The sequence below is a fragment of the Populus trichocarpa genome, chromosome 1 (assembly GCF_000002775.5).
Source record: "Populus trichocarpa isolate Nisqually-1 chromosome 1, P.trichocarpa_v4.1, whole genome shotgun sequence".
NCBI classification, from domain to species: Eukaryota; Viridiplantae; Streptophyta; class Magnoliopsida; order Malpighiales; family Salicaceae; genus Populus; species Populus trichocarpa.
This window is the reverse complement of record NC_037285.2, coordinates 674,011-695,388: the sequence shown is the minus strand read 5'-3', so window position 1 is coordinate 695,388 and position 21,378 is coordinate 674,011. Positions and strand designations below refer to the sequence as shown.

General features: G+C 34.7%; 4 protein-coding genes and 1 non-coding gene across 9 annotated transcripts; 4 read left to right on the top strand and 1 right to left on the bottom strand.

Moving 5' to 3' along the window:
* Positions 1-313: 313 nt before the first annotated feature.
* On the bottom strand, positions 314-386 carry TRNAA-AGC (transfer RNA alanine (anticodon AGC)). The gene has a single exon. It is a non-coding gene; the product is annotated as a tRNA-Ala (tRNA).
* Positions 387-1,365: 979 nt separating this feature from the next.
* Positions 1,366-6,503, top strand: LOC7483267 (serine/threonine-protein kinase GRIK1). Of its 4 annotated transcripts, none has more exons than XM_024598067.2 (12): positions 1,366-1,593; positions 1,716-2,081; positions 2,260-2,334; positions 2,417-2,461; positions 3,172-3,246; positions 3,859-3,946; positions 4,059-4,183; positions 4,280-4,351; positions 4,556-4,622; positions 5,123-5,238; positions 5,317-5,395; positions 5,570-6,503. In XM_024598067.2, the coding sequence occupies exons 2-12, from the start codon at positions 1,989-1,991 to the stop codon at positions 5,656-5,658; spliced, it is 924 nt and encodes a 307-aa protein (XP_024453835.1). In that variant the 5' UTR covers positions 1,366-1,593; positions 1,716-1,988; the 3' UTR covers positions 5,659-6,503. The 4 variants fall into 4 exon arrangements, with proteins under 4 accessions (XP_024453835.1, XP_024453816.1, XP_024453831.1 ...); XM_024598048.2 differs by having other exon boundaries at positions 4,253-4,351; XM_024598063.2 differs by having other exon boundaries at positions 1,368-1,593; positions 4,256-4,351.
* A 2,560-nt stretch (positions 6,504-9,063) lies between these two features.
* Positions 9,064-11,942, top strand: LOC7455750 (E3 ubiquitin-protein ligase SINAT2). 2 transcript variants are annotated; one of them, XM_024610066.2, is made up of 4 exons: positions 9,064-9,534; positions 10,254-10,575; positions 10,693-11,079; positions 11,446-11,942. In XM_024610066.2, the coding sequence occupies exons 2-4, from the start codon at positions 10,423-10,425 to the stop codon at positions 11,764-11,766; spliced, it is 861 nt and encodes a 286-aa protein (XP_024465834.1). In that variant the 5' UTR covers positions 9,064-9,534; positions 10,254-10,422; the 3' UTR covers positions 11,767-11,942. The 2 variants fall into 2 exon arrangements, with proteins under 2 accessions (XP_024465834.1, XP_002299139.1); XM_002299103.4 differs by having other exon boundaries at positions 9,064-9,550.
* Positions 11,943-13,139: 1,197 nt separating this feature from the next.
* LOC7455749 (GTP-binding protein BRASSINAZOLE INSENSITIVE PALE GREEN 2, chloroplastic) lies at positions 13,140-16,233 on the top strand. The gene is made up of 3 exons (XM_024610054.2): positions 13,140-14,500; positions 14,722-14,889; positions 15,300-16,233. Exons 1-3 carry the CDS (start codon positions 13,253-13,255, stop codon positions 15,687-15,689), a joined length of 1,806 nt encoding a protein of 601 aa, XP_024465822.2. The 5' UTR covers positions 13,140-13,252; the 3' UTR covers positions 15,690-16,233.
* A 1,513-nt stretch (positions 16,234-17,746) lies between these two features.
* Positions 17,747-20,970, top strand: LOC7455748 (metal tolerance protein 4). Its single transcript, XM_024602476.2, has 7 exons — positions 17,747-18,069; positions 18,607-18,776; positions 18,896-19,094; positions 19,406-19,584; positions 19,674-19,824; positions 19,938-20,068; positions 20,427-20,970. Exons 1-7 carry the CDS (start codon positions 17,862-17,864, stop codon positions 20,598-20,600), a joined length of 1,212 nt encoding a protein of 403 aa, XP_024458244.1. The 5' UTR covers positions 17,747-17,861; the 3' UTR covers positions 20,601-20,970.
* Positions 20,971-21,378: the final 408 nt, after the last annotated feature.

Here is a 21,378-nt window from a genome sequence, read left to right as displayed (position 1 = left end):
CCAAGGCATCAAAGTATAGATATTTGTAAATTATAGGGTCTAAAATAAACTTTACCTTTTTATTTATGAAATAAAATAAATGGAGACAGAAAGCGGGTCTCGTATACTTCTTGACTTCTTGTCTGGCTAAGGCTGTGGCTGAGGAAGGGGACGAGTGCCCGGTGAGAGGTGATAAAATAACAGCTTGGCTTAAGACTGTGACCGAATAAGAAGCGTTGAGATGTGGGTCCCAAATGAGATTGGATTGGAGTTGTGAGAAACGTGCTGTGACTATAGAACCAATTGACTTTTACAAAAAAAAAAAATTACAAAATGGAGATGCGGGGTATCGATCCCCGTACCTCTCGCATGCTAAGCGAGCGCTCTACCATCTGAGCTACATCCCCGTTTGCTGTCTGAAGTGTTACTTTATTAATATTATAACCAATAATAAACAGAAAAAAATCTCTTGTGATGGTGACATGAAATGGATGTTTAGTTGAGTTCAATTTAATTTTATGTTTTAATTAGTTTTATATGAATTTTATTAGATATAATTAATGATTGATGATAATATTTTCAGATGATGTAGTGGGTAAACCGGCAACATGATTAACTTGATTGAGTTTAGAATTTTATCCAAAATAACATTACTTTAAAATAAATCAAGATTGATATGTGATTTAATATAAATTCAAGGCCTGAATCTTTGAATCTTAGATTGGATGAGATAACTATAGTCTTTTAAGAGTGGGGGTGATCTTAACCATGCGTAAATATGATGTGTGCATGACTTTGAATTTTGACTATACCTGGCATTTTGCACTTAATAAGTGCTGGATTTCTTTTTAACAAGTATAATATTGTAGAATATCGGTATCGTAATTAAGTCAGAAAAGAAGACAAGGAACAAGATTTCTTGAAACAAGGGGTAAGGAACAAGACTCCTTGAAGCCACTTACTTGTGTCAATCTCATCCGATATTGAAGTACTCATGTATCATATGATAAATAAATTTTTAAAAAAAAAACACACACTTGATTGATTGTGAAACAAGTAAAATCATACTAAAAATTCAATGAAAACTATATACATCAGTTCATATATATCAGTTCAATGTAGATGTGATAAGATTATATATATATATATATATATATATATATATATATACGGGTCAGTTTGTGCGCATCTCGACTAATCGCTCGGGTCTTGAAGTTAACGACCATGTAAATCTCCAGTGGTTATCATATTAGCAACCACATGACTTGAATCTGAAACTATAAAAAGAGTAAACCCTTTAGTCTTAAATTTTTACCACTGAGTTACCGACTATATAATTAGATGTGGGAAGAGATATTTTTCTAATTAAGTTGGTAGCTTTTGCTCAGCTACCAGTCAATACCAAAGCTTAATTTTTCTGTGCTAAAAGAGGAGAGTTCTTTGTGGGTAAGAATTTAGCTCATGAAGTGCTGTGGTCAGCTGCACCATCTGCCTTTCTTAATGTTTCTGTGCTGAAAGAGGACAGTTCTTTGTGGGTAAGAATTTAGCTCATGACGGGCGCCGGCATTTACTATTGCCTTTACCTCCATTTTTGTGCCTAATGCTTTATAAAAGGTAAGTATCCCTGGTTTTGTGCTGATTATAAGATGCATAGTGACCTTTTTGGTTAGACTTTTTGCTTATTTATAGCTTCAAGTATGATAAGAATATTGACAAGTCCATGATTCCTGTTGCAGAAGATGAGTCTTGAAGCTAGTACGTATTTGTAAAGGGATATTTCTGCTTGTCACATGATGTCTACCTACGTACGTTTGTTCCAAGTTTAACGAGGATTCAGGTTGCTGCAATAAATTCGCCGAAAATTATTCAGAATCCCAAGAAGTCTGTTTTACCTATGGACTGCACATCCAATCCCTTCTCTCAAGAGTGTTCAGGATCACTCATGTCGACAAGATGATGGAGAAAACATTTTCTACCAAAAGTTATCCTACAGAAATATTTGTGTTGACATGGAAGAACAATCAATTCCTTGCACACCAAGGACGGCTCAAGCTTGTAAGAAGATTCCCGTTACAGTAATCACCTCTGTCAAGCATTCTAAGGTAAAGATTTACATATTTGAAACTTATTTCACTCTCAAGTACACAAATTATTGCCTGTGTTGGTGTCGAAAGCATCGATCCAGCACGACTAGCTAGTGACCGATCTCATTCAAGCTTGATCTGTTAGGAAATTATCAAACTTAGTTTACTGGGTACTTGTATGTTGATTAATTTGTAGCATTCAAATGGAAGAAAGATGATCAATGAGTATGTAAAAGAAAGGAAGATCAACCAAGGAAGCTATGGTAGAGTGGTAAGCATGTGAACAACATATAAATTCCTTGTATTCTATTCTGTGTCTGTTTAACAGTAAGGTAATAGTGTATTTGGTGCAGGTTCTTTATCGAAACAGTAACGATGGAATCCCATATGCTATTAAGGTAAATACACCTAGTTATAATGATTATTTGTTTTAATTATCCATAATTTTACTCCTCCAAGCATAACTATGATTGAAAACAGGATATTAACCTCAAAACAGTACTGTCGATGCACTCGTCTTCTCTTGAATTCATTGCTATGGATTCACTCTTTGTTAGTCCAGAATTTCTGTCCTGTGAACCACCAACTACCTAGAAAGTTCTGTGAATCCAAACGAAGCAATATTGAACAAGATTAGCCATGCTTAAAAATCATAATTCTTTGGCGTTATCTTGACGGATATTACGTAAATCAAGATGGTACCAGGGGTGACGCAGTTGAACTTAAAGAATAGGAATTAAAGAAAGTCAAAATTTTAGAAGAATGGATGGCATATACAAACATAATTTGCAATTTTATTATTCAATAATTCTCTTATAATAATTCTAATAATATGGATTATATCTTTTTATCGGTATTACTTTTTTTATAAGATAAGAATAATTAAAAATCTAATTCAAATATAAAAATAACATAAAAATCCAAAATCAAGTTAGAAATCCAAAATTAATTAGAAAAATAATGAAAATACTAAAAACATTAACATACCTACCTTCTAAGGTTTGATCCCACCAATTAATTTTCTTTGAACCATAATGAATGATCTCTTTCTGTAACTGCACATTCATATATGATCACCATGATTAATATCATTCCATCGTTATTGTAGGTTGTTTGTAAGTCTCGTTTGCGCAAGTTGCGCATCACACAATCAGAAACAGCCATGACTGATGTTCTCAGAGAAGTAAGAACTCGTGTCTCATTAATGTATTTCTTTGTTTTTATGTATGCTCAAACTCAAGGCTTGCCTTTTCTTTTGATCATGCTGTTATGTTGTTTTATTCTCTCTTTTTTCTTAGTAATTAGGTTATTTAGGGTTCCATCTACTGTGATTCCACATCTTGCAGCTACTTTCTTGAAGCAGGCTAAAAGCTCCATGAGTTGTAATAATTCAGATATCTATATTCAGTTCTCATCAGCGGTTCCTCTAGATTCTCAAGAACATGTTCTGGATTTGTTGCATAAAGATTTTCTCTAGACGCAAGTAGCTTATCTGGTGAGAATTTTCTTGCCTGGCACGGTCCAGTTTTTGACAAATTCTGATTGTGGATAGAGCTGCTCACTCTGTCTCATACAAGAGCAACTAGCCCCAATATGCAATCTGATTGACACAAAATTTCCCAGAAGAATATTATGTTATTTGGAAAAATATAATGGCTGGCCATTTGATGCATTCTGAATAGGTCTATTAGTCTTCGGAAACTGTGGAACATTTTATCACCAACTCCATATTCTTGGTGCGCCATGTCCATATTATAGTAAGGAAGTTGATGGTTGAAATGTGCGTTTCTTGCAGGTTTCCATATTGAAAACATTGGAACATCCAAACATAATCAACCTAGTTGAGGTGATTGATGACCAAAAATCTGATTATATGTATATGGGTATGGATAGCCTCTTCCATATGTTTTGAAGCATGTTTTTCAAAAATGTTACAAGGACTATTGTTTTGATGCACTTCTATCTCTCTTTTGGCACATGGTTGTTATCATCTAGTTCTTGAATACGTGGAAAGCAGTTGTATGAGCAACATTTCGGAGACGAAAGGACAGATTGATGAAACAACTGCAAGAAGATATTTCAAGGATGTAATTGCCGGTCTCATTTATTTGCATCACCATGTAAGTTGCCAATCTCTTGAAGCCGTTTCCCTTTGTAGAAAAAGTTGAATCTTTCTCCCTTATTTGTAGCAGAACATCGTGCATGGTGATATTAAGCCAGAAAATCTTTTGGTCACTACAAGTGGAAGGGTGAAGATAGTTGATTTCAGCTTTGGCCATGCCTTTGAGGTAATGCTATTCATTATGACTCATCTGCTAATCTATTCATGATTCTTCTTCTTGTTGTTTTTGTTATAAAATCAATGGTTTCACAGGTCAAGAACTCTACTAAATCTTCTCTACAAATTTCCACTTTGACTCCTTCAAACTGTGAATTTAAGCTTCTTCTGCAGACCTACCAAACTCATCTTATTTAGGAATTCTAATTTTCAGGATGGCAATGATGGGCTATTGAGATGTCCTGGAACTCCAGCTTTCACAGCACCTGAGTGTTGTTCAGGTACATTCATTATTTCCATCAACCCTAAGGTTGCATTTGGGTTTGTATATTCATAACATAAGGGATATATATATATATATAAAACAGATAGAAAACTATTTGATCGAAGAAACAGAGATAAAAATATAAAATAAACTTATCTTTAAAATAGTTTTAAATTAAGTTTATATTTTCAAAATAAAAATTACAAGAAGTATTCCTTCTATCTTCATGAATTTTATTCTGAAACATACAGTAACTAAACTCCATGTAAGGGTTCTCTATCTAAGGGTTCATTTGTCAGCAGAAGTGGTTACGACCTACGATCATCGCCTATCGTTACGTCTAGAATGCATATGAAAATCATATTGGAAACAACTTTTTCACATACTTCTAGAATCCAGAATTTCAGTAGTCCATGAATGTGAAATGACATAAATAAGTTATTTATGTTCCGTGAAAAGAAGCATAGTCCAATACTGTGGAATTAATTATAAATAAGAATTCTTGGATTATACCAGATACAGTTTACCATGGGAAAGCTGCTGATACATGGGCTGTTGGTGTTACCTTATATTTTATGGTGGTGGGCTGCTGCCCTTTTCTTGCCGATAGTGCACCTGAAACTTATGACAAGGTAATTTTCACACTTTGTTTTCTCATGCGTGTGTGTTTATCTTTAATGTCTATTAAACTGTTAGAAATCTTGTGACAGATTGTTAATGGTCCCTTGTCACTCCCAGAAGAATTAAATCCTGACCTCAAAGATCTGCTCCAAGGCCTTCTCTGTAAAGGTAATGTATCCCTACAATTTTACTAGTCTACTTTTGATAAAGAGCTATCAAAATACTGGGAAGTACCAAGTTTCCTGCCGCCTATTTTGAATGAATTTGCAAGAATTTCTACTAGCCATGAAATGTCGGAACTTGCCAATTTATTATCTCCTCTTGCTATCCTGTTATATACAGATCCAACCCAAAGAATTACGTTGAATAGTGCAGCTGAGCATCCATGGATGGTCAAAGAGGGAGGTCCAGTCCCTATAAACTGCATTTAAAGCTGCAGGAAGAGTAGATGACACAGCGTAAAGGGCCCAAGCAAATATCAGTTCAAAAGTCTAGTAGATTTATTAAATTATTCAATTTAAAAAAGAAATCCATGATTATAGCATTTAATTTCTAATAGAACTAATTACATAAATTTCAATGATATTTTCAACTCGCTAAAGTCAAGATCTAATCATCAAAGATGGAATCTTGGGTGAATGATCTCGAACCCCTTGATAATGGTGATGGCTCACTGCTGCCTAGTGGCATGTCAGAAATAGCATCCAAGAAACCACGAATGCTAAGAGAACGAGCAGGTTTGAAACTGAATGATCTTGTCTTGTTCTTGGAGAAGATATTTGAAGAATTTGAAAGAATCGCATAAACCAAGACTTGTACAAGCACAAACATGGCCACCTTGATCAAGATTTCAGCTAATGATGCCTCTACCTCCATTACTCAAGTGAAGAAAGAAATCTAGCCTGATGATACTAGCTCGTATGTGTGATCAATCTGAATATTATGACAATGATGCTTAAGGATGCTGCTTATATAGAGAAGAACTTGAAGGGTTGCTAGAGAAGCCACATTTGACTTGTGGTTGAAGCCATAGAAGTAATGAATTGACCGCACGCCAAGAAAATTGAAAAGGAAGCTTCTGCCATATCCATAACTGAATGCTTTTTGGTTTCTTACAAGAAAACAAGTGTGTGCGTGTAAGAAGATACTTCCATGTGCCTTGATCGTTCTTTATTATCATTAGATTATAATTTGTATTGTTACTAGGACAAAAGTATGTATTTAATTAATATTCTATAGCTTTTGCTATTACAATTTAAAATTTACAATTAAAATACACATTGTATTACAAAAACAAACGTTAAAACCGACCTAAAGAAATGATAAAGAAAAGGCCAAGCTAAAGGTTGAGTCCAGCTCAAATTCAATGCATGGATAGATATGTGGGACCTTTAAAGAAAGACCAAAAGAACGCCATGGAAGAAGAGAGGAAGGTGACCTTGCCGAAGGTGATGAAAAATGCGACCCAGAAGAAGTTTGTGCTGTAAGCTGATTTGGCCTTGAGAAAGCATGCTGTGGCTTTTCCCTTCCGTCTACGCATTGATAATTTTTAGTTATATATAAAGTACATTGAAGGCTTAAAACGTGCGATAGTCATGCACTCTACCAAACATTTTCATGGAAGGAACTTTATCGTAATAATCATTGCCATAAATGGGTACTTAAAGCTAAATACATAAGAGAAATGCATTTAATTAGATACAGAGCCATGTTTAGTTAAAAACAATAACAAAAAGATATAAAAATAAATATACATCTAAAATAAATTTATATCATTTTAAAATAAAAATTCTCTTTTATCCCAATTATTTTTATCTTTTTTATTCCAAAGCAGTAGTCAAATTTTACCCAAATAATTTCTTAAGCATGTATGAGCAAGAAATCCATCTCAAGGGCAAATTTGTAAGGTGGACATGATCTTTTATACACCCACAATCACTAGCACACCACAAGCAGCAACATTTACAAACAAATTGATTTTAAAAAAGAAAAGCATCTTCCTGGTCCAACGGTGGGCCGTTTTCAAACGGGCCCCAGGGCTTCATCTCTAGATTAGGGCTTGATGAAAACGTGTCAAAAAACCAACAAAACTCCCTGGGCCGATGGTGGGCCGTGGCCAAATGGGCCTTAGTGCTTGATGAAAACAAGCCTAGAAATCCCAAAAATTAATAAGCATGTGGCCATTATTAGGTAATTCATATGCATGCGTATGTAAGAAGGATTCTCTCTCTTTTTTCCCTTCTATTTATAAACCTCTTCTAAGGCTGTAGGAGAAAAGGAAGAAGAAAATACTTGTTGCTCTATCCCCACCAGCACAACATTAATTTACTCGTATGCTTAATTAGAACCCTAAATCTTATCTTCTTTCCACTTGAATTCTCTTGTTATGGCCTTTTTTTTTTCTCAGCATTTATTGTCTTGCATGATTAGTATTTAATTGTTTTTTCGTTTTTTTTATAATTTTTTTTTGTCATTACACGGAAATCCATACTAGTTTCTTCTATATTTTGCTCTCGTAACTTATATAGTAGTGCTTAAGTTGACAAGACATACATGAATTTATATTTAATTATTAGAATTTATTGTTGTTAAAAAGAGATATTCTAAACCAAGGTTACAAATTAATTAAGATTAATAAGATTTAATTAGCATTAATTTTTTATGTTCGTTGGAATTCATGGTCGGTTTTCTTTCCTTTTTTTTTCTTTTTTTCATTGTGATAATAAATTTTTAAAAATAAAAAATATTTTTCAAGTAAAAAACAATTTAAAAACCAATATTTATCACAATATCAAATATACTAGTAGATTACAGGGTAAGATATGTGCTATTTTTTTTGAAGAATTTTCTATCATATATATTTATATGTTTTGTTTTGTTTATAGTGTCAAAATTCAAAAACCCAAATAAACTTTTCTTTCTTTCTTGAGTCTTTGACCTTTAACTCACAAACCAATAAATATTCAACAACTCACTTATGTATAGATTCTCACCATGCTCTTACAAGACTTAGTTCCAGATGTGATTTGACTCGAAATTTGAATATAAGATTAGAAGGATTGACTTGTAGATCGGTAAATTAACCCAAGTTTTTAATTTCTTTCTAAAATCTCTATAACAATGTTGATTTAGAAAAAGAAATTAAATTAGTTTTTTTTTTTTTTTTTTTATAGACTCGGAGTAATTAATGATCACCAAGTTGTTCTACAGGGTCTTATAACATTGATTAGCATCACCACTTAGAGTCCTTTATCAGACATTTAACGGTCCGATCCGACCTCAAATCAATCAAAAACTCATTAAGAAACGTTGCGTGGAGGAAATGTCACCTTCCACAATGGGAAATCCAAAGCCGAAGAAAAAAGGTGCCAGCAACACAAGCAGCCACTAGTTAAATTAGACCAGGCAGGCCCGTTGATAAATATGTAAAAGACAACAAAAATAATATAAAATAATGTATATGCTTTCAAAGCTGTACACATATTTCCTCCCTTGCTCCTATCACCGGATAGAGCACCTGTCTTTTAATTTAATGAATGAATGAAAAATATATTTTGCAGATTTTCTATGTTATTTTCATTTTTATATGAGTAGTTATCAAATCCCATTCGATGAAATCATCCAATAATTCATCGACTCAGTAAATTATTTCGTTTTTTTTTTTTTTCTGTCTAAATTATTATTTTTTTTGTTTTTCGTAAAAAAAAAGAAAGAGAAACATGGAAGAACAGTTATTTTGGGATACATGAGTTTACCTGGCCACCCCGAGTCTAGGCTTGATAACTAGGATTTTAGATCGAATTTATACATCTCGCTTGATAACTAGGATTTTAGATCGAATTTATAATACATTCATGAAGAAATTATTTCTTATAAATCTTTTTTATTTGAGTTTTTCTTTTCTTTTCCAACGATGAAAAAATATATTATCATTAACTGAGGAAACTAAATCCTTTTTTTATTCGAACAACCTATACAATTTACATGACTTGAAAAGCAAACAGACTTGCAACCTAAGATAGCACATCAAGATGGATCTTTTGACTCTTGTATGTATCATAGTTTGCTTCTAGTCAATTTTTAAGACACGCAATTTCCGGGGCCTGAAATACTGCTTATGGTTACACGTAACCAGTTTCTTTCTTACAATTATTGGAAGGCTCAAGTGGATTGCATATTCAAGATTTTGGACTTAGTGTCTTCTTATCTGGGGTGCCACCAATATTTGGCCAGTTTGCACTGCTTCTTCTCTTTTTTCTTGCCTTTGTTGGTTGTTTATCAAGTTTATGGGCTGAAATTCTCATCAGGTTGCTGCAGTTCTTGGTTAGATTTTGCTATTTTTTTTTTAATTTTTTTTTTTGTTCAATAGTGTTTGGGTTACTCAAATTTTACATACATGGGTTGCTTTGATTGGTATTTTTCAATTTTATGATTTACATGAACAGTTTTGGCTTCGATTGAGTGCTGAATTGCTTGTTTGGAGTCTGGGATTGTAATTCAGCCTTAGTTTTCATCTGGGTGGTTTTTATTTTCCTGGAATTTGCTTGAAGATGTAGAATTAACTCCATGTTGGGATGTTAGATTTGCTGATAACTCTGCCTTTCCTTCCTTTCATTTTTGAAATCAAGTAATTGGATATTGCAATGATTTTTGGTATAGTCCAACTGCTTGATCAAACAATTGTTTCATCAATAGTGAAATTGAGATAGTTGTGCAAGTACCAGCAGCTATTTGACGATTCTTTTGTGACTGAAACTTGTCTTTGCTAGTTGAAGATGCATTGCTTTTTGTTCATATAAGAAGAAGCATGATGCTCATATAACAGCCATATAAGGATATATCAGTATTGCCAGGTCTTTTCAATTCCTGCTGTGTTTTAGGGCTTTTTGTTGTTTTTCTTGATCCTCAGTCCATGCTGCAAATCCAAGTTACTGTATAATCATTCAAGGAGGCAGATTAATCAGCATAGAATTCCCGAAAATAATAGCTTGCGGAAAATTGATTTTAAGTTAATTATGTTTAACAGGATAGACAATTGAGAAGAGATATAGAATCTGGTTCCTTATTCAGAGATAGAGAAAAATTTTCTAGCATTGACAATTGGGAAGAGAAATATTACAAGGGCCCCAGGAGGTATCATCAGTTAGGAAGAGATCTAGTCACGCATTGCATATTTCGGATCATGATATGGGCGTATGGCAACTTCTGCTGCTGAGTTAAGAGGCTCCCATTTCAGAAAAGCTGCAACCCCTAACACTGGAAATCTGGGAAAACAATCAACTAGTAACATGCAAGACCTTCTTGACTGTCCTGTTTGCTTCACTATGATGTACCCTCCAATTTTCCAGGTATGCTCCTGTCAGAATATTATGCCAGTCGATCATAAGCATAGTACTTAGAACACCAGAAATTTCCGGTTTTATATTATTGTAATGACATTTTTGCTAATGTTCTGTGTATTTCAGTGTCCAAATGGCCACACTCTATGCTCACAATGCAGGGCCAGAGTAAAGAACTCTTGCCCAATTTGCCGAGGAGAGCTAGGAAATATAAGGTGCTTGGCTCTGGAAAAAATTGCTGAGTCAATAGAACTTCCTTGCATGTACCAAAGTGCGGGATGTGGTGACATATTTCCCTACTACAGCAAGCCAAAACATGAAGAGAACTGCAAATATCGTCCATACAACTGCCCTTATGCTGGAGCTGAATGTTCTGTCACTGGTGACATTTCACTTCTCATCAAGCATCTTAAGAATGATCATAAGGTTGATATGCATGATGGATGCACCTTCAATCACAGATATGTCAAGTCTGATGCCGGAGAAATCGACAATGCCACATGGATGTTAACTGTAAGATCTCTCTAAAATTTATATAATCTGATTGTCTATGTGATTAATCTGATGGAATTACTAATGATTTTACTAATCTGAATGATGAGATTAATAACTCTTAAAACTTTCTAGGATTTCAACAACTCTTTCCCGTTTCAGTTTTTGTTTCCCCAATAAACTCATTTTTGTATTTAAACCATAAAATTATGAGCAAAGTTATCAGGAACCATGTTTTTTTTAGGCATTGTTTGTTGTTCTCCGTCTTCCAACATGCTTAGGTAAAACAAATCTGTAGAGGAGTAGACGTTAAACATGTTCTTCATAGTCTAATTTGTTTGAACTGCACTTTGATCTGTAAATCTTAATGGTCTCTTTCTCCAACAGGTTTTTAATTGTTTTGGCCGACAGTTTTGCTTGCACTTTGAGACTTTTTTTATAGGAATGTCACCTGTTTACATGGCCTTCCTAAGATTCATGGGCACCGAAGACGAGGCAAGGGAATTCAGTTATAGTATTGAAGTTGGTGGTAATGGAAGAAAGCTTACATGGCAAGGAGTTCCCAGAAGTATAAGGGATAGCCATCAGAAAGTTAGAGACAGCCAAGATGGACTGATCATTCAGAGAAACTTGGCACTTTTCTTCTCCGGAGGGGATCGGCAGGAGTTAAAACTGAAAGTTTCAGGACGGATTTGGAAAGAACAGTGAGTTATAGCATAGAAACTTAATGTACTTGGGAAATAAATGGAAGATAGGAAATTTATATGCACTGTAAATGAGTAGCATAAGTTGCTCACATTTCAAGAGAATTGAGTTTATCTATATTGACAGGTTCAAGTGGGTGGCTAACTTCTGAAATGGAATTCATGTTAGTTTTTTCATTCTGGGATGGTGTGAAAATTCTTGAGGGATAGGGTTATATTTATGTGCTCAGTATGGCAGCAAGAACCTTGCTCAAAGCTTTATTCATTCAAAGATGAAACAATCCTTGCTCAAGCAAAATTGCAGTACCCTGACATTTCTATTATCAAAGCAAAGATAGATAAATAGGGATCCATCCAATAGCTAGAATGGAGTCATGGAAATGCCTCTTATGATATCTGCAATATTTATTGTGCTCAGATTGCAACTCCTTGTATAACCCTTCTCCACTTTCTGCAGTATGGTTGAAGATGCTTTTAAATTCATCATAACTTCAAAAGCTGCTTAGTTTTTATCGTTTAAACCTGCTTTTCATCTTCAATTGCAGTAAAAACTTAGGTTTGAGAAACTATAATTTGTAGTTTATTTTAATGTGTTTTTTTAAATCACAATAATAAAAATTACCACAATACTAAATTCAAATTTAAACTTAAACCTAAAATAAGTTAACAATTGAGCACATCCTGCACTTAGAGGCTTGGATTTGGCATTCAAATGGGAAATTGGATATAAAATATAAACCTAGGATCAAAAGCAACTTAAATCCTCTAGCCTCTACTTTAGATAGAAGACAAGGGACCAAGACCAGGCTCGATTCTATTGCAATCTGTATCTATTTTTCCATTCTAGTAAGGATGAACATACATTAATTCCCACAAAAAGAAAAAAAAAATCGCTTGGTCAAAGGTATTAGTAGATTTGAAGAACAAGTAAAATTTATTTGACAAATAAACTACTTTGATGCAAGAATGCATCTTGCAAGTCACTCTCACAATTCAATCTAATTTTTATAAAACTTAGATTGACTTGATAAATTAATCTGGAATCTAAAAAAAAAATTAAAAAAATTAATTAATTTGAATCTAACCCAATTAAAACTCGATTATAAAATTAATTTTATTAAAATAATAATCAAAACTATATTATTTTATTTTAAAAAAATTAAATCAATCTTTCCAATCATGACTCTAGCCCCTAATTGAATTTTAAAACCATAATTTCGATTTACATACTAGTTGAACTAGTTTAATAAAGAGGATGCACCTTTTACAAGGATGATTTACATAGCAGTTGGCTCGATGATATTCCTGTACTAAAAAAAATATTAAAGGAAAAAGGAGAGAAAAAGATTGCTAAGGCACTAAGCTGAACAAACGACCCCGTTTCCACCAACTTTAACTTCCAAAACCTCATAGCATCATCAGCTGCTAAAACCTTAAACCCTCTTCTCCAGTTGCAAAAATCAATCAGCACCACCAAACATCACAGAGAAATGATCATAGCTAGAAACCTCCCTGCTTCAAAAACAAAACTCAAGCCTCTCTTATCTCTCTCTTTTCTTGTTCAATCACCCTTAACACCATCAAAAACCCATGATTCCTATTGTAATTTCTATCCGCAAAACCCTACAAAAACCAATTTCCTGTATTTTTTCTCTTCAAAACCCACCAATCCAAACCCACCAAAGCACCAAACTTTTCCTTCTTTGCATCTCACCAGAGATGGAAATTACGACGATGCAACACCTCCGGCCACCGTCTGCCCTGGCTGTGGGGTCCACATGCAATATACAAACCCAAAACACCCTGGTTTCTACAAAGAGCCATCAGTTAAAGACCCGGATTACAAGTCTGACGCCCACTTAGTACCCATTTCACTAGAGTCGGAGTTTCCAGGTTCCCTCAAGAGGGGTTTCTTTGTTGAACCTGATAGCCAAAACCCAGATCTTGATTTGGCTGAAAATGAGTCAGTTTTGGGGAAAAGGCCTCCTGTAGTGTGTGCTAGGTGTCATTCTTTGAGACATTATGGGAAAGTTAAGGATCCAACCGTGGAGAATTTGTTGCCCGAGTTTGATTTTTATCATACAGTTGGTAGGCGTTTGGTTTCGAGTTCTGGAGCCAGGACTGTGGTTCTTTTGGTTGTTGATGCTGTGGATTTTGATGGGTCGTTTCCTAAAAAAGTAGCTAAGTTAGTTTCGGATTCGATTGAGGAAAATTTCACTGCTTGGAAAGAAGGGAAGTCGGGGAATGTAGCTAGGATTGTGCTTGTTGTGACTAAGATTGATTTGCTGCCTAGTTCATTGTCGCCTTTAGGATTTGAACAATGGGTTAGGCGAAGAGCAAGGGAAGGTGGTGCTAGTGTGATTAAGAAAGTGCATTTAGTGAGTTCGGTGAGGAATTGGGGATTGAAGAATTTGGCTGAGGATGTGATTGAATTGGCAGGGGCTAGAGGTCATGTGTGGGCTGTGGGGGCGCAGAATGCAGGGAAGAGTACGTTGTTAAATGCAATGGCGAAGTGTGTTGGTGGAAATGAAAGGAAGGTTAGTTATTTGACGGAGGCTCCTGTGCCTGGTACGACGTTGGGGATTGTTAGGGTGGAAGGTGTTCTTCCAGGGCAGGCAAAGCTATTTGACACTCCAGGGCTTTTGAATCCACAGCAGATTACAACAAGGTTGAATAGGGAGGAGCAGAGGCTTGTGCATATCAGCAAGGAGTTGAAACCAAGGACTTACAGAATCAAGGTTAGTTTTCTTGAATTAAGACCAGTTATGATGATGAATTGGTGATCAAGTGAGTGTAAGCTTTTTGTAGGGCTTGTGAAAACATTACTGGCTTCAAATTATTGATTCATATATAGGCTAAAGAACATCAATTATGATTTACTTTTATCATAAAAAAAAATCATGACTGGTTTTAGCCTGTATACATTATGGCTCGTGTTAATATCATTTGATTGTGACAGGAAGGTCATTCAGTTCATATTGGCGGGCTCATGAGACTGGATATTGTAGAATTATCAGTAGATTCTCTATATGTCTCAGTGTGGGCATCTCCATATCTTCCGTTACATATGGGGAAAACGGAAAATGTAAGCACCATGGTAGAAGACCATTTCGGTCGTCAGTTACAGGTACTGTCATTGTTAATAAATAGTCGTTTTTTATTTTTATTTTCTCTTGGTTTTCCATTTTAAAGTCCTATTTATTGTGGTATAATGAATGAGTACACTATGTGACTAACTACTCAAATTAGACTCTCTTCCTTCACATTCACAATTGATATTTTGAGGTGCTACTAGAGAAAATTTTGAATGAAAATTGGCCAAGATAATTGAATCACCATGACTTCTGTAGACATGTCCCTGACTCTAGCCAAAATCATTGAGGGCCCAAAAGATCATACATGGCTGTGGTGCTTACAAAGTTCATATGATAGGCCTGAGATTAGTCAAAAGATATTTTTTTGTTCATATTCTCTGATTAAGTTGCATGATATATAATGTATGATTTTTGGCATTCTTTTCCTTTGGTCCTTGTTCAGCCTCCAATTGGGGATAAGCGAGTTAAAGATCTTGGAAAATGGGTGAGACAGGAATTTCATGTCTCTGGGAACAGGTGGGACTCAAGTTCTGTAGATGTTGCTGCTGCTGGTCTTGGTTGGTTTGGTATTGGACTCAAAGGAGAGGCAATCTTGGGTGTTTGGACATATGAAGGAGTTGGTGTTGTTCTTCGTGATGCTTTGATTCCTTATAGAGCCCAGAGTTTTGAAGTAACAGGATTTACTGTGTCAAAAATTGTCTCAAAGGCTGACCAGGCTTTGAATAAATCTCTGAGCCAAAGTGAAAAGAAGAGGAAACAAAGTAACCAAGAAGTAGCTGCATCAGCTGAATTATTAGTATCAGCAATTCATGAAGATGCAAATTCTTGCTAGTATGTCAGATTCATAGAAGAAAAGGAACAGTATGTAAAACTGTTGCTGAGCTGAGCTGAGGTGGTGATTAACAAACTAGTGATGGTAGAAATTGAACAACTGTAAACCTATTTCATGAGATGAAGGAAATAGCTGGCAACATACACCATCTGTAGAGGGAAGATCTTTAATTTTTGTGCCCGCTTGCCAAACCAAAATCTTTTGAGGAGTATATGGGAATGAGGCTAATTCCCTTTTCAAACCAAAGTTTTTGGAGGATCTAGTCGGGGAAGAGGCTTATTTCATTGTCCCCGTGGAACATGGATACAAAGGGTTCATCTATTTAGCAACTTGAAAGTTTGTTTGTCCACTAAAAATATTCAACCAGGCATATGATTAATTTTAAGGATGCCACCACTGTTTTGTAGGACTCTCTACAGCTTTTCTTCTGCAGGAAGAGTTTGATTACTTGTGTGATAAAACTGCTACAGTTTGTAGCAAGTCCTGTATTTATGTGCCTTGCAACCCAGTTCTATCTCAAGATTTTCGTGTTTGGACTTGTAAATTTTAATCTCTCTTTCCTTAGCTTAGCTTATTTGCAGATGTTTTTTCACAGCAAATAGCTTGTAACAAGAAGTGGGATTTGGATGAGGATTTGTGATGTTTTCATGGAAGGCATCATATGTGCTGACCAATTGGCAAATGCAGGCACAACTATGGTGGGTGAGAGACCTTAAAATATTCTACAAACTATCTTAGAACTGACTCTGAATATTTCCAATATCATTTGAATAATGCTGCCGGAATCAAATTTTGGATTATGGAGCATACAGCAAGAGAGACAAGAAAGTTCAATGAAGTTGAATTAATCAGAGCTCCTTTTCCTGTTGGTTTCTGTGTTGGTAGGTTAGAACTTCACTTTCCACATAAAAAAAGATTCAATGCAGTCCTTCATATAGGTTTTCTAATATTGAAAACAACTAAAATTGTACCAAACCAACCTGGTAAACCCTAATAGCTTTGTTTTTGGAGACTGTTTTCCATTGATACTATGGGCTCAATGCAAATGCATGGTCTTGTACAGCATTAAAGTGAACTATTTGTGTTTGCATGGTCCTGTGACAGAAAGCATACAATAGACCTATTTGTGTTGTTACATTAAATTTCCCATGTGTAAAATCAATAATTCCTCTGCTTAAAAATTCAAAATTCTTCAAAATCATACATTTAAAATAGATTGAAATGCTAGACCTCACACTCTTTAAATTCTGCAGTGAATATAATTTAATATATGATAAGAAAAAAAAAAGTAATTATCTAATTATTTGTTTTTTTTTTCTATCTCATTATCATGTTGATACCAAAATCTAATAATTAAGCTTTTTTCAAAAATAATTTTAAAAAAAAAATCTAAAAACCAAATTTCTATAAGAGTAACATTTTTCACTCTACATGTAACACATGGTGTTTTTTTAAATGTTTTTTTAATTAATATATTAAAACTATAAAAATTATCTATAAAATATTAAAATTTTTAATATTTTTTTAACAAAAAAATAATTAAAAAAAAACATTTTAAGAATCAATAGTTCCCGAAACATTTATTCATAGTAGTCTAGTCTACTATATAGGTAACAGGGAGAAAAATAGGAATAATTATATAAAAGAAAGTTATTGATATTAATTTGGTGGGTCTACATCATATTAGATCACTTAACCTTGAATTACCTCACTAATCATTATAATTTAGCTAAATCAATTTTTAAATTAAATTAAATTAAGAACCTAAATCATTTTTAGCCAAGTCAAGCTCTGGATATCTCACCTTGCCAAGTACTTTGAATTTAATAAATATGCTTCTTACATGCTGACAAAAATTTGGAAAGCAGGCTGCTAGTAGTGGTAATAAATCTGAAAAATCCAAACCAAAACTCAGAGCTGTCAAATTTTAAAGTTGCCACGTGTCACTTGCTTACATTAATCCCAACAAGAAAACAAATGAAGTAATTATTATCTTTCTTAATCAAATAATTTGATAATAAAAAATAAATAAACACAGCTACTAGACAGGACAATTCCACCGGTTGATCTCTTTTTCTTAAATATATAAATAGTCAGCCTCCTTGCCTGTTTTTGTAAGAGACAGAGAGGAAATCCAAGAACCGGGTCAAGAGTTTGATCTGAATCCGAATAATGGAGGATAATACGGGTTGTTTGAGTCCTAATGAGCCATTGTTGAATGGTAACGAGAGGTGGAAAAATGATGGATTTAGTCGAGTTAATTCGTACAACTCACTCAGGACAGATTTTTTATCAAGATTGCCTCATAAGGTTCGCTCTGGTCTTGATGTTGAGTCTTCTTTTCATGTTGATATCTCTAAAACCAAAGGGCTTAGCCAAGGTATGTAGTCTGGCCTTCCCTTTTTCTTTCTTTAAAAATGTTGTTTGGCTGCTGAGGAAATTTAAGGAAATGAAGAAAGAGATGGAGTTTATGTTTTTTTCTGTACAAAAGATGCATGACTGAAACTTAAAAGGGTTGTTGCGTATGTGTTTGTTTCGTATGAAAATGGTAAAAGCTTAGGACTTGTTTGATTATTAAGAAAGTAAAGGAAAGTGAAAAAGAATGGAGTTTGTTACCTCTTTTGTTGTGGTGGTGGCTTCTGAGAAAAAAAAGATGGCCGAAAAACTATGAGTGTTATTGAATATAAGTGTTTTTATGCATAAAAAGGTTAAAAAGTTGAGGACTTATTTGGTTGCTTGGAAACTACAGAGAAAATGAAAGGGAAACGAGGAATTTTGAACAAGTCTTGTTGTTAATTGTTTTTTCATAGTTTTGATTTCTTCTCTCAGAATGTTGTTTAATTTGTAGGTAACCAGATAGAGATTAGTTTCTGTTTTACAGTGATTGAGTTCTTGTCTGTTGTTGTGGAATTTATAGAGGAAAAGGAGTACTATGAAAGACAATTCGCTACCTTAAAATCATTCGAGGAAGTTGATACTTTGATGGAAACTAATACAATGGATGAAGAAGATGACGAAGAACAAGTGGAAGCTGAAAAGGCTATGAAGATCTCTAACTATGCTAACGTTTTGCTTCTGGTGTTTAAGGTGACCTGACCGATGCTTGTTTTTTAGATACTCGAACTTGAAAGAAGTCTTCTAATTGCATGTTCTAATGTTAGTTTTATTCAAAGTTGTTAAGATCGATAATTTTGTGTACTGGTCAGATTTATGCTACAATAAGGACTGGATCAATAGCCATTGCTGCCTCGACATTAGATTCTTTGCTTGACCTCTTGGCTGGTGGGATACTTTGGTTTACGCATATATCGATGAAAAACATAAATATCTACAAGTATCCTATTGGAAAATTAAGGGTGCAGCCAGTGGGGATAATCATCTTTGCTGCTGTCATGGCTACACTTGGTAATTTTGTTTTGCCTAGTAATCTTTTTCTTGTGGTCCATTGATTTTACTTCTATGAAGCAGAATATGAAAATTTAAGTTCGATTGTTTTGATATTTTTTTCCATCAATCACGAACCTAAACTCAATTGTTTGTTTAACTTCCCTTAATGAACATGAATTTTCGTGGAAGTTGAATTTTGGTACGTACACACTCTCTTGTCATGGAGTAAGTTAGCTACTCAACAGCATTGAACACCTTAGGGAAACAAAAAGTGTGTTGATTTTGCTTCTTTGAGTGTTACGTGGATTCCTAACACTCATTCTTCACAGGTTTTCAGATATTGATCCAAGCTCTTGAAGAACTTATTGTAAATGAATCACGTCCAAAGATGTCCTCAAATCAACTCTTATGGCTTTACATTATCATGATAACTGCTACTGTGGTGAAACTTGCACTTTGGATTTACTGTAGAAGCTCAGGAAACAGTATTGTTCGTGCCTATGCAAAGGTCTTCGGCTCTTCTTTCTAAATAATTAGCTTTTTGTTATTGAGCTGCTAATTATCAGTTTTTTAACTTATTCAAGTTCTGACATCCAGGATCACTATTTTGACGTGGTGACAAATGTGGTAGGATTAGTTGCAGCTGTTCTTGGGGATAAATATTACTGGTGGATTGACCCTACTGGTGCTATTCTTCTTGCACTATACACAATTACAAATTGGTCTGGGACTGTTATTGAAAATGCAGGTACAACTTTTCATTCCTAGTTGTTTTGGAAGGAAGCAGATAAAGTGATACACAGATGAGTTATTCCTGTTAGAAATATCTGCCAGCATTTTAAGATGGACTTCTTGTTGCAGTTTCTCTTGTTGGGCAAACAGCATCTCCCGAAGTCTTGCAGAAATTGACGTATCTTGTCACAAGGCACCCTCAGGTCAAGCGTGTAGACACAGTCCGTGCTTATACATTTGGTGCTCTTTATTTTGTAGAGGTAAGCATGACATACATAGTTGTAATTATCGCTTGATGAGTGAAATTATCTTGCAATAAGGATCATCCACTCTTCTGATTTGAACACTGAATTTTTTTGGCTTGTTATGTCTCAATCTTCCTTGTCCAAATGTTTTGATGTCTGCGGTATGACATAAGTTTTGCTTTCGAATTAGCCTTGGTCATCAAATTGGCAAACCCTTGAACTGTCTTCTATCTATCTTTGTACAATCAAACGGTTTAGCTATTAGTGGGAAATGTTTTAAGTCTATATTATATGTATGACTTAACATCTCTACTTCTGTTGTTTAAGAATGAGCCAATGAAAATTTATCATTATATTTTACATCTTGAAACAGGTTGACATTGAACTTCCAGAAGAGCTGCCTCTAAAGGAAGCACACACCATTGGAGAGACATTGCAGAACAAGATTGAGAAACTCCCAGAAGTTGAGCGGGCATTCGTTCATCTTGATTTTGAATGTGAACACAAACCAGAGCACTCTGTTCTCAGCAGGTTACCCAACAGTTAGCATTGGTCTATATATAGATAGATAACATCATGTGCAAATGCGTAGTCAGAGTTGGCGTTGGTTTCATTTGTCTCGTAAAAGGTTACAAACTTGGGATCCAGTGTTTCCCTTTCATGGTGAATCAGTTTATCCAGTTAAGGAATTGAATGAAGTCTATACAGCAAGGGAACCCTACTTTTGTATAACGAGGTACTTGTAGCGTTTTAAACAGGGCAGACAGCTAGTTTGATCCACAATAGTTAAGTTGTTGTTATACATGTTTGGTTGACATGCTTTGGCTGATGGTTCTTCTAGCACTTTCACTGTGCCATTTTATGCATTCTTCTTGTTACTTTCCTCAAACAATAAAAGTACAATCTTTGTAGTGGAACTTGAACGCCTACTTTCTTATAGCTACTTTTGTTTGGGTTTGTCATTAATATTCTTTACCAAAATTTCTCCTAGGCCAAATATTCACGATAAAATTTTGAATAAAAGTTTGTGGTGTGACTAAATTCGATAGAATTTTATGTTGCATGTTCTTTTATTTTTCTCTCTTTAAATCACATGGGCAGGGACCGATATTAAATTAATATTCTATATTTTTTTTTATGTAAAACTTGATGTTGGACTTTAAAGGGTAAATATGAAAATAAAAATGAACTGTTTTCGGGGTCCATGACCTCTTATCAGGAAAAAGAATGAAAAAAAAAAACCATCTAGATGGTGGCCCAGTTGTAAGAGCTTGGACCAAGAGGTTTGCTTATTCTGTGATCTCAGGTTCGAGCCCTGTGGTTGC

Excerpts from the sequence above, each read along its gene's own strand:
- LOC7455750 (XM_024610066.2), top strand. The coding sequence starts at position 10,423 with ATGGCAACTTCTGCTGCTGAGTTAAGAGGCTCCCATTTCAGAAAAGCT. Across the intron at positions 10,576-10,692 it reads TGTACCCTCCAATTTTCCAG|TGTCCAAATGGCCACACTCT; the intron begins GTATGCTCCTGT and ends TGTGTATTTCAG. Across the intron at positions 11,080-11,445 it reads ATGCCACATGGATGTTAACT|GTTTTTAATTGTTTTGGCCG; the intron begins GTAAGATCTCTC and ends TTTCTCCAACAG.
- LOC7455749 (XM_024610054.2), top strand. The coding sequence starts at position 13,253 with ATGATCATAGCTAGAAACCTCCCTGCTTCAAAAACAAAACTCAAGCCT. Across the intron at positions 14,501-14,721 it reads CAAGGACTTACAGAATCAAG|GAAGGTCATTCAGTTCATAT; the intron begins GTTAGTTTTCTT and ends TGATTGTGACAG. Across the intron at positions 14,890-15,299 it reads ATTTCGGTCGTCAGTTACAG|CCTCCAATTGGGGATAAGCG; the intron begins GTACTGTCATTG and ends GTCCTTGTTCAG.
- LOC7455748 (XM_024602476.2), top strand. The coding sequence starts at position 17,862 with ATGGAGGATAATACGGGTTGTTTGAGTCCTAATGAGCCATTGTTGAAT. Across the intron at positions 19,095-19,405 it reads TGCTGTCATGGCTACACTTG|GTTTTCAGATATTGATCCAA; the intron begins GTAATTTTGTTT and ends CATTCTTCACAG. Across the intron at positions 19,585-19,673 it reads TTGTTCGTGCCTATGCAAAG|GATCACTATTTTGACGTGGT; the intron begins GTCTTCGGCTCT and ends TCTGACATCCAG.
- LOC7483267 (XM_024598048.2), top strand. The coding sequence starts at position 1,989 with ATGGAAGAACAATCAATTCCTTGCACACCAAGGACGGCTCAAGCTTGT. Across the intron at positions 2,462-3,171 it reads GAATCCCATATGCTATTAAG|GTTGTTTGTAAGTCTCGTTT; the intron begins GTAAATACACCT and ends TCGTTATTGTAG. Across the intron at positions 5,239-5,316 it reads CACCTGAAACTTATGACAAG|ATTGTTAATGGTCCCTTGTC; the intron begins GTAATTTTCACA and ends ATCTTGTGACAG.